The sequence below is a fragment of the Ambystoma mexicanum genome, chromosome 8 (genome assembly GCF_040938575.1).
Source record: "Ambystoma mexicanum isolate Mex_15411 chromosome 8, UKY_AmexF1_1, whole genome shotgun sequence".
NCBI lineage: Eukaryota > Metazoa > Chordata > Amphibia > Caudata > Ambystomatidae > Ambystoma > Ambystoma mexicanum.
In genome coordinates, this window is record NC_090929.1 from 234,815,569 (window position 1) to 234,831,612 (window position 16,044).

At 43.4% G+C, this 16,044-nt stretch overlaps 1 protein-coding gene across 1 annotated transcript in view; it reads right to left on the reverse strand.

Moving 5' to 3' along the window:
• Positions 1-11,281: 11,281 nt before the first annotated feature.
• NDUFA8 (NADH:ubiquinone oxidoreductase subunit A8) overlaps positions 11,282-16,044 on the reverse strand; it is a 134,886-nt gene continuing 130,123 nt past the window's right edge. Inside the window, exon 4 of the mRNA XM_069609650.1 lies at positions 11,282-11,536. Within this exon, the coding sequence (XP_069465751.1) occupies positions 11,399-11,536 (138 nt within the window). The 3' untranslated portion in view covers positions 11,282-11,398. The remainder of the gene's footprint in view (positions 11,537-16,044) is intronic.

A 16,044-nucleotide genomic window follows, 5' to 3' on the forward strand; every position in this document is an offset into this window, starting at 1 on the left:
AGATGGCCACCCTATAGGTGGACCATCTTGAATGATTTTGGTCCTCCAGCCCCGCAAAGAAACTGGAGTATTCTGGGGAGAATGTCCATTTTACATACTGAATGCAGCTACTGCTGTCTTTCAAATGGAAAGTCTCCATCATTTGCTCATAAATCTCCAAGTATTCCCAAACAGAATAATTGGCGTTATTGTGATCAGGGGTGATGACACTCCTTATTGCCTCGATCTGCTTTAAGGGGTCCTTAAGCAAGGCCCTTTTTGCCTTACTGCCCTTTTTGGTTTGGGTAACCCTGGTCCACTCATCCTCTGACTCAGAGGCACTGCTCCCATAGGTGCCCGTCTGATCTTCCAGGTTTTCCCGGATTCTGCGAGCCTGGGAATGGCTGGCAGAATGTGGGGACCTAGTCTCTTGGGCCGCTCAGAGGAGTCTTCAGATCCCTCCTTGCTGCCTGGATTTGATGGGTACCCCCCCACTGACCTAACTGGGCAGAGGTTTTCAGGATGCTCTTAGTGGGCCTACTCTCCTGTGGTTCCCCACTAAATTGCACTGTGCTTAGGTGCCCATGCCCGCCCATCCATTCCTGGGAGGTACTGGCCTATGAACCCCATACTTTTGGCTAGATAGTAATCTGCCCTCCCTGTGGCCCTGTGCTCATGTGCACCAGGGGACATGGGGGTGGCAGAGTCCAAGGACAGAGAGATGAAGGCCTCTGGTACTAGGGCTTCTGAGGTTATGTTCAGGTGTTTCCCTTTCCCAGCGAATTTCATCTCTGTCAGCCCCTGCTCCCTGTTGCAATGCAAGAGCCTGCACTTTCAGTTCCTCAGTTAAGGCCTTACTAGACTATCAGTCTCTCCTGCATGGCTACCTGTTGCTAGAGCCTATCATTGTGCTGACAGAGAGCCTCACTTTCCCTCAGCGCCCCCGATTGGTCCTGGAATACTGGCCCAGTCTTTGCTGCAGGAGGGTTACCTCCTGAGTCCCATCCCTACTGGCCTGTTCCTTTCTTGCTAGAGCCTCTTCCACCCTCCTGGTGTGCTCTAGCAAGTCCTGATGCTCTTTTTGGAGGTCACCCAGCCCCTGGAGGGCTAGGTGATTTTCTTCAATTCTTTCTTTTATTTGGCAGACTTCCTGGCCTAAGGTGTCCCTTTCCTGACTAAGAGCCTGCATCTGTGCCGCTAGGTCGTCCCTCTGCCTTTGAAAGGCACCAGCTTTCTGGCATTCTTGATCAAACTCTGCCTGGGTATCCAGGTCTTTCAAAATCAATGTATTGCTTTCCTCTTTCTCTCTGTCTAGTCGGATTTGCAGGGTGGCTACCTGCTCTGTGCATGCTCTGTTAAAGTCTAGTTGTTGCTCCAGCTTTTTCTGGCTCTGCAGTAGGGAGTCCAAACCTTCTTGGTACTCCTTCTGCGAGGCCAGAAATCTGGTATCCTGGTCAGCCTTTTCCTGTTGCAGGATATCCGTATCCTCCTTTATTTTAATAATATACTGCCAACTATCATTTTCTGACTCCTGGCTCCTCTACAGCCTCTGCTCAGAAAAGACCAGGTCAGATCGGGCCTTCTCTAATGCCATCAGTTGCCTATTTGCCAGCTGTTGGCCTTCAGCACATTTGCCCCGTATGGCTCCCATATGTAAATATAAATATGCCACTACCCTGGCAATCTTGTGCTCATCCTTGGCCTTAGGGGCCATATATAGTTCACTCAGGGCCACATGTAAGGGACCCTGATCTCTCCATATATCTGACCCTGCTTCAGTGATCTGGGGTGCGATTGCCGGCAACCAGACCGCCTGGTCCTGATGAGCCCACTCACCTCTCACAAATAGCTTATGTAAGAGGTGTTCTCTGGCTATTTTGATATCTACCAAGGTCGTCATTCTTGAAATTGAATTCCTTCCTGACTTACAGAAGTTTGTATTTTATTTTGCAAAACAGACCGTTTCCTTAGAGCATTCCATTGAGGGGTGTTTTTACAGTGTAACACGGCGTGGTGATCCAACAGAATTTATATATCCTGGCAGTTAGCACACTGTATTAATCTGCACAAGTGATAGATCTAATCCAGAATCCCGGACGAGCCCACAATCTGTCAAGTGACTCCAATCAAGCACCCCCACTAAGTCAGTGCCTTGTCTGGGATTGCTCAAGGGAAGCCCGTATTTATATATTTTTATAGCAAGTTATACCCTGGATGATAAACCCTTGTATAACACCCTTCTCTTTGAATCCCCCTGACCTCTCTGAGCCAAGAAGTAGGTTTGTTTTGCAATTTAAAAGATTTATTGGAAAAATTAAACAATATATAATCACACTTTTATAATAAATTAATATTTGATATCACACTTAGGCATATGAATATAATGTTGATCGACAATAGATAATCTGACACTAGCACACCTCTTTACAATCGATGAGGAGTTAGTATAGGAAGGATAAGGTAGCAGAAAATACTTTCATGGTTTCAAGGAAAGCAATGAGGGAAAAATGCAGCACAGAAATAAACTTGATATGATTTCAACAAAAGATAATATGATCACTTCTTCTTTGACAATTCCCTCCCCCTCTATGCAAGATAAGAAGATGGAAGGAGAGCATACAATTCTCAGGAATATAAAATGCAATACAAACTTCCAGTTCCCCCCAGCGAGCTTAGAGGAAAACAGGTATGATTTTAAAGCAGGCAAGATCCTTTTAAATGTGGTGGCAATGAAGTGAAAAATATGCTGAAAATGCTTTTAATTCCCTCTAGAGGTTCAGGGTGAGTGAGAGATACTTTAAATCAGTTCAGGTCAGCCCTACCAATGATTCAGGGATGGTCATCAGGTTGAAAACGGGATTCAGTAATGGAAGCAAAGACAGATATTTTTACACGTGGTTGAAATGAAGCAAACTGTCAATTCGCAGCACTTTTTTCTGAGTGTGTCAATCGCGATTACGGCTGAACTATAAGGAGTAGCAAGTCGGTTCTAGGCTTGTTGGAAAGCTTAGAATCTTAGCTTTAAAATGAAAGTTAAACCACGGACGATTTTATGAAGGTAGTTTTTCAGAAATGAAATAATGATTCAAAATGGCAAAATGACACTTTACAGGTTTAAAATCGGAGAAGGGACACACAATTCTATGATGCAGTTCTGGACAGGTTAAAATGGTTTGGATCAGATTATTTTAGACTAAGACATTGGTTCTGGCACAGTTCTAGCGGAGTACTCACTATGAATTTGAAATAGGCCGTCAGGGTCTGGTCAGCAGGTTTGGACTGGACTCCGGGCGGTTTCTGGTACTGGTTCTCTGGTTTGGATCTCTGGTTCTGGTCTGTGGTCCTGCTGTCGGCACTTCACAGCGGTCTGGTCTGTGGTTCTGCTGGTCTGGATCAAGTGGATTCTGGATACAGCACTGCTTTCTGGGTCTGCTACCGGTTCTGGCAAAAGTTCTTGGCAAAGAATCCAACAGCGCGCCCAGCTGTAGAATAGTTTGGTTGGATTGCTGGATTCTGAAGGCCTGCTGAGAAGAGTTCTCAGCTTGTGGGTTAGGCCTTTGCTTTAAGTTATGTAGTCTATCTGGAGTCTAAGTTCTGGATGTTCCTTCTAGATGTTGTGTGGTTCGGCAAAACGCTCCACAAGAAAATGAAAAGTGAATGTCTTGCCTGTCCAAGAAGTCTCTTTATGTGTTTTGAAAGTGGGTGGTCGGCTCATTCTGCATGCCCAACCCTCTCATGATTTGATAGGTCAAGGATTCTCTGTGAATTTGTAATGATGAGGCAGGAAGGCAGTGTTAGGCGGAAACCTGTGCAGTTCCCTCTCGGACCACTGCAAAAGATTTAGGACTACAGGTGGTTGGCAGTAAACCCACTTGGTAGCAGTCTGTACCACACAGATTCACTTGGTAGCTGTGGCTGAGCAGTCAGAGTTCCCTCAAGAAGAGTTAGGCAGTATACTGAGTATTCACTATAGGTCAAAAGAGCACAGTAGAACAGGTAAACACTGACCAGAGCTTGGTGTAAAAGAGATAATTATTTATTTAATACCACATCTAGAAAAACACACAGGCACTAATAGTAAGCAATCCAAAAACACGGTCACTAAAAGATATACACTCCCTTAAAAGAATATTAGACAAGTCTTAAGTAAAGCCCCACTTATTTTCAGACAGCGGTGAGCGCTTAAAGCAGATGGCACTCTAATAATTTGTTTTAAAAAGGGAGAGAAAGAGAGTATAATTTGAAACAGATCCAAACACTTTCACAAGAACACAACAAGAGGGGAAGGCAAAGTAACACCGTGAGTTTAGAGTCAGTGGGCCGGATCCACTTTAAGAGGATCAAACGAAATGTGTCCAAGGTCACACAGTTGCAGTGCGCAAAAGTCTCGTAACGGTTCAAAAAGGAGTTGGACCAAAGAAAGGGACCAGTTAGAAGGTCAAGGCGGCCAGCCCAGTTCAGAAGGTTAAGGGATTATTATTACCTTGTAGCAATCTTTAGAAAGGGAGGCCTGGCGGACAAGGTACCTTAAAGTGGTGAGAATACTCCAGCGGGGGCAGTTGTTCCTGGCAGCGGATGCAAGTCGGTGCTTCGTCCGGGGGAAGAGAGGATCTCGTCGGGGAGGAAGACAGGAGTCCGTTGCACTGCCAGGGAAGAAACCAGCCGCAGAGTTTCTCAGGTAAAAAGGAGCGGTCCTTTGATTCGCGGTCCAGTAATAAGTGGTTATCCGGTTGCCGGGGTGCTTGGCACGGGCAATTCGACCGCAAGTCGGTCCGGGGTGCGAAGAGAAGAAGGTAAACTGGTTGTGCCCACCAGTCAGGGGAAGAAGCCTCTCCAGCCGGGAGATCTCTGTCATCGGGAAGTGGCGAGTCTGTTCCGCAGGGCTCCACCGGTGGTGTCGTGGTAGGTCGGCTCAGCTTCTCCCTCGTTGGATTCTCAGGTCCTGTGGCGACTTCTGAAGTTCTAGTCCCCAAAGCCCTGCTTTTATGCAGCATACCCCCATTCACTCAGCCTAGCTGTCAATCAAACATGCTAAGTGGCCAATCACACAACAGTGCGACTAGGGTTACCAAGGTAACTCAGTCCAGGGTGCCTAAACCCCCTCCCACAACCCCTGTGGTACCCAGAGTGGCACCACTTTTGGAGGCTTCTGTGGAGAAGTCCACCAAAAAGTGGAACAAAGGGCTCGACTTGGGTTGGAGTCACGGAAGAGAACACAAACGCCATTTTAGAATGGAGTGCTGGCAAAAAAATACCAACCGGCGAATTAATATTAATTAAATAAACCGGCGGTATGTTCGAGGCTATGAGAATTAAATAATTAAAGTTGGTAGCCTCGAACAATGGGAAAATCCCATAGGGATATATTTGCGGTCGAATATAAAAAGTAGTATCCACTGCCACCAGCCAAAACTCGATCAGGGGGGACGGAGACGTGCCCCCTCGACTAACAGACCCCGGGGCAATCGAATTGCCCCGACCAGTACGTCCACAATATGATGGTTTGTACCTGTTTCTGTTAATAATTTGGGACTAGTAAAGTCAATGGTGACTTTACATGCCCTGGGAGACAGTAGTCAGTCCCAGGGTATGGAGTCTATGGTGGGGTGTCACTATGACACCCCTGTGTTACTCTACGGAGGGTGCTGTGTAACACACATAGTAAAAACATATGAGACCCTATGGAGTAAAGGACCCCATAGCCCATAAAACACATTAACAGTCAAAGGAACACCATAAATCATGTCCAATAGTGGGAGAAAAAGAGTCTCACTCTTGGCAGGAGAAAAAAACAAACTCCAGAAATCCAGCAAAGCTGCTGGGGGAATCACTAGGTTAGGAAATTCAGCCTAAAGAGAATTCTCCCTAACAGGCAGGGATGAAGAAAATTAAAATCCTTTATTCAGGTGAAAGAGAAAAAAAAAATAACTAGTTCAGTCTTCTTCGGTATGGATGAGTCTTCAAATTCCTTTCAATCTTCATAGGCCCAGAGCCTCTCTGGTGTGACTCCCTCTCCCTCAGGTCGAATGTTCTGAAAGAGCGTGGAAGAAACACACAGTCCTTTGTCAGTTTCACTCTTATATAGGGACAAAACACTAATCAACCAATCGGAGGCATCTTTGTTGTCACGTCTATAAATATTCCCCGAAGCCCCGCCCCCTTTCTCTCTGGTCGAGGGTTGCTCCGCTACACTCTCCCACGTCCCTCCTGTCTGGTTCGGAATGTTGCTGGGAAAAACTTCAGGTGAGTGCAGTAAGTAACAGGCCCGGGGAGCGGGTATTATTGCTGCCTCATGGTCGGGGTCCATGCTATCTGACCAACCCCAAGTCCGTGTGGCCGAATTGGGTATGTTGTGTTTCTTATCGGTTTCATCTGACACGTTGTATAAGTGTGATCCGCGGTCAGATTCCGCACCGCGGCCGCCGTTTGCTTCCTTGTCAAGTTCTAACATGCAGTCAATTTCTGAACCGCGGACGCCGTTCCTTCCCGAGTCTCGGCCAGGGTTGCATGTCTGGCGGTCTCGTTCAAGCAATTTGCGACCGCAACCGCTTTTGGGTACTGACTCGTGACCGCTCCCGTTAACCAGCTGCCGGTTGTTGTGAGCTAGAGGTCCTTCCTCTTCACAGACCTGATTTGAGAAGGGATAGTGTGTCAGAGTGAGTCAGAGTCTTAGTCTATTGATGAAACGCCCCTTTGCTTTTACTTAGAAAATGATTTTTTCATAACTAACAGGTTTCCCAGATACACACGTCGTTAAAATTACATACACATTTCACAGATTAATTTAAGATACACTCTCGCCCAACTCTGATCCCCCTCAGAGCCCGGGTTCAAAAATGGCAAAAATTTGTGCTTTTTAGTGACGTTCACCGTATTGGTTTTTCCTCAAAATTTACACAGACCTGCACCCCTTCCCTGAGCATATTACTGGAAATTACTATGTCTCCATCCTAAACACAGTGTCTGCAATATTAATAAATAGCGGGGTTCGGTCCCAGAACACCGTACAAAGTGGAATTTGGGCTCAAATCGTGAGGGCATTTTTCATTTTCAGGATCCCCAAATTGTACATTTCTGTGAGCTTAATACAAGATTTTAGAAGCATTTAACTTAAACATATATTTGCTGCAATATGAATCCACAGTCCTGTCTGGCCCGCCCCTAGGAACTGGGGGCGTCAGGGAATCACATGTCTCTCCTTTCAGGCAGAGCTTCGTTTACAGTCCACACCCAAAATCAGCATACTCCATTCAATTGAAAGGGTCTATTGTGTTGGGTCCAGCAGGCTGCAGGGAAGTCCCCTCCCTCTCAATCAACAGGCCGAAGTGATATCCTGCCTCCTGGTGTGGGTCTCTGGGGTGTTAAGAGTTCTCAGGAAAGGCAGGTCTTTTGAACTTTTAATTCCATAAGACCCTCTTCTGTTCACTGCACAGTTCTGCAAGACAGCTCTCCTGTCAGGATTTATAGAGCGCCAGCACCGGTCAGTATCCAATGCCGGTACTGCACCTATTTTTGACAGCTGTCTTGAATTAATACATTTCAAAAGGAAAGGATTTTACTTGATGGTATATGATCCTTGCTTGACATGGCATTGGTGTGGATATGTAGTAGAGTAAAGTAAAACACTCAACCATAGTTGGATTTTTGTTTGGTGGTTTCGGGCCCGTGATCTTAGCAATTTTTGACATTAATAAAAACGGGTTTTGAACAGAACCATCTTTCTTTGCACTGGTGGGTGGCAGGTCAGGGGACCATTTTGGTGTGCGCAAAACTGCACGGTTCTCCTGGATTCTGGCACAAATGTGGGCTTTTCCGCCATCTTGGATTTCCTAAGCCCACAGCACCAAATGTTGTTGCATAATAGTCCAAACATGGGTCAGGACACCCAACAGTTTACATGTGGGTTTATTTAAATATTTAAAAAAAAACACCTCACTGACCTTATTCTAAAAAGGGAGTTCCCGTCTTAAAACTATAAACTATTCTGCTCGTTGATAGCCCAAAATAAAGTAATCCTTGGTCCAAACCTATTCATTATACTGACCCTTCCACTTAGAAAATTAGCTTGAGTGCTCTGCTCGAGTTTTCACCACAGTCTCTTAGGCACTCCAGGAATACTTCATGGTCTTGATCCAATAGTTTTGAATTAATACCAGTTCTGCTCAAACAAACAGTTCGACAGTCTATAAAGATTCCTCAAAAGGTTTCACAAAGTTCCAACAAAAAGTCTCAATTCCTTGAAAACACAAAATGCCCAAATTTCTCTAGGTGTAGCGATATTTCCCTGCTTTCTCTCCGACACTTTGGTTGATTTCTTCCCAATTTAGTCAACTGTTGGGTGCCCCCCGTGCACCACTTATACTTTACTTTGCTCGTTGTAGCCCTGTGGCTTCTCCGGGTCCCTCTGTCGCAACGTCTCACTTGATTCTCTGGAGCTCTGATGAGCCCTCTGTATGTTTGGCTCTCATGGGTCCCAATGACCCATCTGAAGATTTGTACAGCTCTGGTTTCTGAGGCTCCTGCAAACCTTTCGCTCTGGTGTTCCCTCTTTAGACTGGTCCCTGTGACCCTTGGATGGGAATAGGGTAGTCCTTCCCTCTACCCAACTTGTTCATTCCTTTCTTCTCCTCCCTCCAACATGGACAACCCACATACCTGCTGTGCTGCAGGGTTTGCTCCAGTGAGGGTCCATTTCCTCAGAGGTGGGAGCATTCTACATGGCTTGCCGCCCTTCCATACTGGGGATTAGCGGTTTTCATGTGCCACTAGTATCTGCATTTTTTCCCACTGGTTGGCTTTCGGGTTGAGAGTGGAGATACCTGTCCTTCCTTCGTTTCCAGATTGGGTGGCTGTTTGCAGTTTCTGGGGCCACCACGGTGCTCTTTGCATGGCCACCGCTTCTCAGGCCCCACACTCTGCTGGACGGACATCTGCCCCAGGCATATGCTTTCTCCCATGCTAAAGCCATCTCTCCAGTTCTGTGCAGTTTTGCACCTCACAAATGTTCTCACACCCAAGGCTCGCCCTCGGTGTAGGGTTTCTCATCCTCCATTCAGGGGTTGCTGGCAATTTGTTCTCGCTCCAAGATGGAACAGGAGCAGACTGTTCTCCACCGGCTGTCAAGCCTGTAGGAGGTTCAGTACTACCTTGAGCCAAAGAAACAAATGTGATGTCAGTCTCTTACTCCCATGTAGGCAGATAATACTTTAGGTATCAGAGTTCCCTGTTGGAATGGTAGTCCGTGTACACTGAAGGGGCGTCACTCCCAGTGAAGTTGCACTTTCTCAAACCCCTAGGGGGGGTTTTGCTGAAAGGGCTCACCTCCCTAGCCTTAAAGGGGGTGGCCCTCTTAGAGAGAAGAAGTGATGAAGTCTCCAGATGCGTCACGCACCCCCCCCCCCACCCCACAGTAGTATTGGTGGAAGAGCGTGATTCAACACACTCTTCAAAGGCTCTATCAGTCCTCAGAGATGGTTGCTATTGGACACATATAACACTTACTTGGGATTTGTCAGGGTGGTGGGGCGGGGGGCTCTACAAAGATGTGCATGACTAACACCAGAGTTCCTAACAGCTCCACCTAGATGTTCCAATAAATGCTGGAGAGGATCAATCCCAGCACCATCTTGCAGGGCATGGATAGAGGGTGCAAATAGATGATAAGTAAGGCATAATCCAACTCCATCCACTAGGATTCCTGATAGTGTTTGTCTTATTGTTTGATGGTGCACAAAGACAAAAAACATGGTTAACATTTGCTGCCAGGATAAAGAGTATGTGGTTACAAAAGCTCACAAGAAGAGTGCACATTGGCTTAAGTGCTCTTGCTCTACTTGAACAACTAGGATAAAACCCACCTATAGCGTTTACCTTATGTGAGAAATCTTTTATACTCTACAGTCTGTGAATTGGCATTTTGTGTTCCTGTCTGGGGTATTCAAACCATGGTCTGCACAGGGAATGAGTGCAGGAAGATACAATGATACTGATGAAACAAATAAGGGGGCTCAGAGTGAGGCTGAGAAACATTAATCGATAGTGCTTGTGATAGCTTTGGTGCGTGTTGATGCGGCCAAAGTGAACCTTTAATAAGCATGGCAGAAATTAGAAGGGTACATGTTAAGATGATACCCACTATCCCAGCATCTAGATATGGTTTGTTCTGTGTAGTGTACAATACAAGTACAGTATATTCTGTCCTATCCCATAAGGCCAAGGGTCTGGACACTGCCATATGAACCGACACTTCATTAGTTGAAAGCAGTGTATTTTCATAAAAGTTAATTGGTTTGAAAAATTGCCACTTTAGTCACTTTTGACATTATGCTAAACATACTCATGAAAGAAATGTCATTCAAGTTAAATGGAAGTTGTAATTTTGTACTGCAATCCCCAACAGTTTGCAGCTTTATGTCTTAACAGCAAGCAAAACAATCCACTTAACATATCCTCAATTGCTTGTAATTAGAAACAGCAGCGAGAATAGACAAACTGTTTCTGCCGTTTAATTGCGTGTAGGTATAAATTACATTCTTTTTAAAAACATTTCTTTATGGGCAACATATTTGCCTACACATTCCCTGGTGAGGCGTCCTTTATTAAGGTCTGCAAAAGAACACAATGATATCCATGTGACAGTGCTTTGCAGATGTGTCTCCAATTACCCCCTCTTAACCATTGCCTACACTGAAGATGGGCTGGACAACTACTTCAGAAGATTTTACAGAGGAAACTGTATGAAGGAGAGGGTAAATAGTATAAACTATACCAAAAAAAACACAAAATAGTTGCAGTTCAACACTAAACAGATCTTTTTGTACATTACTGGGAACTGCATACAAGAGCAGTGTACAGCCACACTGGATGCACAGTGGTACACACACACACAGACACACACACAGACACACACACACACTGACACAGCAACAATAAATCTAACAGGAATCAATGTTTCATCTCCCATCCACAAGATATCACAACACAGGCCTTATACGTGCTCAATGTATACTTCCTGCAGTCAACGGTCCGAATCGCAGCAGGGTGCACACTCCTTTCTTCAGCCAACTAGGTCAATAAATGGAATGTCCTTAAATTGGGTTATAGCCCCCCCCCCCCACCTATACAAAAGTGCTTAAAAAATAATTGTTACATACAAATGTGATTTACTATTATTAAAATTACTGGTATGAAAGTGCATTGGCAGATACAAAGATCGTGCTTTTTTTTCCTTTTTATAATGGGAACAGCAAGATGGGCCCCGCTTTATTCTGACCCATGTTGATCAACTTACAAAACACACCAATAAACCACACACAATGTTATGCTTTATTTTGGTTGTGATCATAAACGGCAGCAACATTTACATATTTTGACAATCACAGCAGTGTTTTCTTAGGGTTCCTGAAGTCCTTCATGGATGCTACCAGCTCCAAAAGAAGAGCCTACTGCCGAGCTTGGAAGGTTTCAACTCAGCGTCAATCACTGGATTTGGCTCTGGTCTTGGACGAGAGTGAAACACATTTTCAGGTATAGGACGGTCAGTCTGCACTTTTGTAACCTGGCGGAAGAAAAAACGTTTGATTGCAACGTTAATAAACAGTCTTTTTAATCAAAAAGAAATCAATTTTTCAGATAATTTCACTTAAAGGAACAGAATCCAAATCACACCATTGCGATCAGTGGAGCAGAAGTGGCAAGCGGTGGCAAGCGGTGGCCACCAGCTTAAGTGCACAGGGACTTTACTGTCCTAAACTTGAGGGTTATAGTTATTAGCACACTAGCCCCGTATCTGGGGGAGTGATAGTATTTTTTTTGTTTTCAATTGAAGCAGGCTTGAAGAAACCATTCCCCTTAGAAGCAATGACACCATGTAAATCGTAAAAGTGATTTGGACCCTTTACAGTTTCCATGCCAGGCAGCCATAACTTGCACCAAAGGCCTGAGATGGAAAACAGGAGGTAAGTGACTACAGTTGGGAGTGGGGATAGGAAGAGGCCTGGGGCCCTGGCTGATCGAAAACATGGCAGAGATGGGGGAAAGGCACAAGAGGCTGTGAGAATGCAGGTAGGAACTGGATTTTGCTCTTGTTCCTGGCATCCTGACTCGGCAGCGCCTCTATCCCTAGTGTTAATATAAGCTTACCAAAGTTGAAGACTCCTGAACTACCGATTTTAACTTTTCTTGAGGAGCCAGCACCAGTTTAAATACAGTGTTGACTAAAGCACAAGCCTCTTTAGAATGACGCCAAATCCTCTTTCCAAAAAAAAAAAAAAGTTAAACAAGCGTACTTCCAGGCGTCAAGTGGAATGTTTTGGAACAAAATCAGGATCAGAGGTTACCAATAAATTCACATACAAGTGCATGTTTAAAGTAGCTTTGAGAATATTGAACATACTAGCAATCTTACTGGTACAGTCAGCCCAAACAGATTTAAGTCGCACAATGTTTTCCAAGGTTAACATTCATACAAGGTGCGTGGCATTTGCCACAACTGGTGACATCAAAACTACAGAAACAAACAGGTTTCCTTGCATGTTAAAATTCTACCACAGCTTTGGTGCAATGTGCTTAGCAGCTCTGGGTGAAGGTTTTACTTGAACCTTATGGTAGAACAATTAAAAATTGTGTAATTCACAGCTCGGATAAATTATTTGCCTATAGTAAACTTAAAGGCAACTAAGAGACAGGGAAAGATTATAGCTTATTTTCGAAATTTCAAGTACGACAAAAGGACAATTGTTGAAAGACTGGTGAAACACTATTCCCTCTTCGATGAAGATATCCGTAACATTCATTGCCATGGAAACGGACGAAAAGATAGAATCTAAAATGCCAAATGCCCTTTTAGTGTGCATTCGGCATAGTAGATTAGATTGAAGCCCATGATACCGCACAGGAGAGCGGGGGAATTGTTGGGGCGTCGATTGAATTACAAAATTACAGAGCCCACTTGATCTTTTGGGATTTTAACTGTTTGTCCCCTGCTAAAATCCAAAAGATCGAATTACAAAATGCAGGCAAGTGGGCTCTGTAATTTTGTAATTCGATCTTTTGGGATACATCCTTTGAACGTACATCATTATTAGTAAAACAGAGCAAAGGCAGTCCAGTTATACTTGTTTACTGGCTCTCCTTGCGTAAGCCCGATGTTGCAAGGATGTAAACTCGCAAAGTCGGAGCTTTCATACCAAAGAAAAGCATTAGTTAGTGGAAAGATTTGTTGAGGACTAGAATAGGAAAGTGTCTGCTAGGACACAATAAGAAATTAAATCCTTGTATTCATGCTTTTAATGATTATTTTGCCAGAGCATCAGGAAGTCACACCAAATCATTTAATTGACGTGTATGGTCTTTGCTTTCCATGACCATCAACCATTGAAGTGGCAACCAAAGATGCAGAAACGACCAGAAGTAGAGTTTAAGGCACTGAACGTTTTAATGAAATACTGAAAATTCCTAAGTACGCTGGTGCAATTTAGCATCTGTAAACATGTTCATTGTGGAGAATGGGGGCAATGGATTGCTGACAAGCTGCAGACACTGCAAGGACAGCTAAAGCAGAACTGAGAGGAGGACAGAGTGTGGTTTGCGTGTGTTCTGTGTGTGTGGGGGTGGAGGGGACAAAGCACAGTCACTACGTAAAGAAAGATGGCATAATGAATCAAATAAGGAATAAAAATGCACTGCAGGATCAATGAAAAGTTTTTACACAGCTCTAATTTTTAATTCTCAACAGTACCAAAGTAATGAACATTTGAAATCTCTTTTTGATATCACTAAACTGATTTATGGACCACAGGTTTTCTTAAAGTCCTGGATGAAAAATGCATTGGAGTCCTTGCCTGAAGAACTAGTTAAAACGTCAGACTATATTCTATGTATCAGCCAAAGTACTGCATTACTGCAAAATGGTCTTGAGGACGCAAATGATCTTTGGAGGCCTGGGGTCATGACTATTCTTGGACCAAGCTTGAAAACAAGAACATGTAAAAGGTTAGCAGTGCAATGTACAGGCGGCCATACACTTTAAATTCACTTTGTTTGTGATCTATGGGAATTGGAGATTGTGGCCATTAACTGCGAAGATTGTGGTCAATTGCACTAAACGTGGTTTAGATTTGTATGTGCAAACCAGTGCAGAGAACAGAGTAATTGCTTCACTGAAAGAAAAAAAGAAAAAAATCATCACTAAAATTAAGCAGGGTAAGCATTTTGAAATTGGCCAGAAACTAATAGAACAAACCTTTCAAGGGTGTACCAAAGCACAACTGCATTAATCCACCGAAAACTATAGTGTGATGCAGTGAATTTCTTGAATGACCGAGCAAGAGATTTTGGGAATATGAGAGGACTAAAAGTAACCTGTAAATGTATCATCTTTCTGAATGTCATAAAAACAACCTGTCACTTACTAAAAGGGACACTTTTTCAATGACAAATGATTGTATTCTCTTACTAATTCAGATCGAATTCACTCTTCTTTCATTTAATCTTATCTTGGTTTCTACCTTTTTGTCTTTTAATCTTTTCCCTACACACCATCACCACTTATCGGCATGCAACAAATTCCTTTACTGCTCCCCCTTTCTCCAGGCTTTTGCTCCCGATTCAAGTCCACCATTTTCAACATGTGTAGTGTCATTTCCTTCTGGCTGACCCGCTGCAACCACTTCCTCCATTGTATCGTTTAACTTTTTTATTCAATTTCTTTCCTTTGAAAAACAATGTTCTCCCTTATGTTTTTACTTGTCTTGGATTTTCTTAAGCAGAGGATCATACAGTATCAACTCCCCATAATTACTGGCAAGACATAAGAACGAAGGAAGTATTTATGGATGTAGATTATACTGTGGGTACAACAGTAGTAGAACATTCTAAACATGCCACATTAAAAATATTGTACCAAAAGAAAAAAAATATATTTCATACAAACTGTCAAGTGAATCCATAGGACCAAAATGAATGTAAAATGCTATCCAAATCGCATTATACACTGTGCGTGGCAAAACAATGAGATGTGAAACATTCCTAGATTATATAGTTGTTAAAATGGCAAAGTATACAATTACTTTATTTAACAATTATTTAACATCCAGTAATTAAAATTAGAGAACGGAAGTGAATGGATAAGAAAACCATAGTAAAGTAGCTTTTCCCTGGAACAATCAATTCATTTATGTAATATCCAACGTTCATCCATTAGGCCTTAATTCATATTTCAACAATACTTTGCACTCTACGTCTTCAAGTATGTGCTTACTCCCCTATGGTAATCATTTTTTTCGACTAGTTTTCCAAATAGACTCGTTTTTCCACTGCACCCGTTTGAAGCAATTTGTCTCACTATAAGATAAATGTATGGCCTGTGCACCAACAGATCTGGTCATATTGATCATAAAAATTAAGAACTGGGCATCCTGCAATAATGTGCACAGGTTTGCAAGCCTAATGCACCTTAAGCACTTAAAAAAAAAAAAAAGAGAATTCTTACCAAGCCACTTTGTTCCTGGGTAAAATGTAGTCTATACAGTTTGAAATATGAAGCTCTTTTCAGGCCTGTTTTGTGAATAGATGGGTTGGCTGATCTTTGTAGAGCTGGGAAAGTTTCGAATTTGCTTATAGTGCTGTGATCAATAACCAGATTATCATTTTACACTAAAATGCAAAACATTTAGGATATGTTTAGTCAGAATTAATTTTAGACAATCCTCAGATTCCCTTCAATTCATTATATTGATTAATAAGGACATGCAGTTTAGTGCAGAAGGAACGAGATACAAGTACAGATACAATCACAGCAAGACCAATGATAGGTTTGTGGGGAAGGAACTTTAAAAGGGAGAAGTTATGCATAGAGAGAAAACCACCATTGGTAGAATTGAGGAAGGACCTGGGTAGGTTTTATAGAATGTGGGTAGCCAAGATGAGGACTTTTGTCTTGAGGGAAGAATTAGTAGAGAGGTAGGCCAATGAGTAGCCATGAGCATTAGTCTAGCTTTCCGAGCAAGAGGAGTAATAAATTGACACTTGAATGTTAAGAAGGTTAATACAAGCAGAAGTGATTTG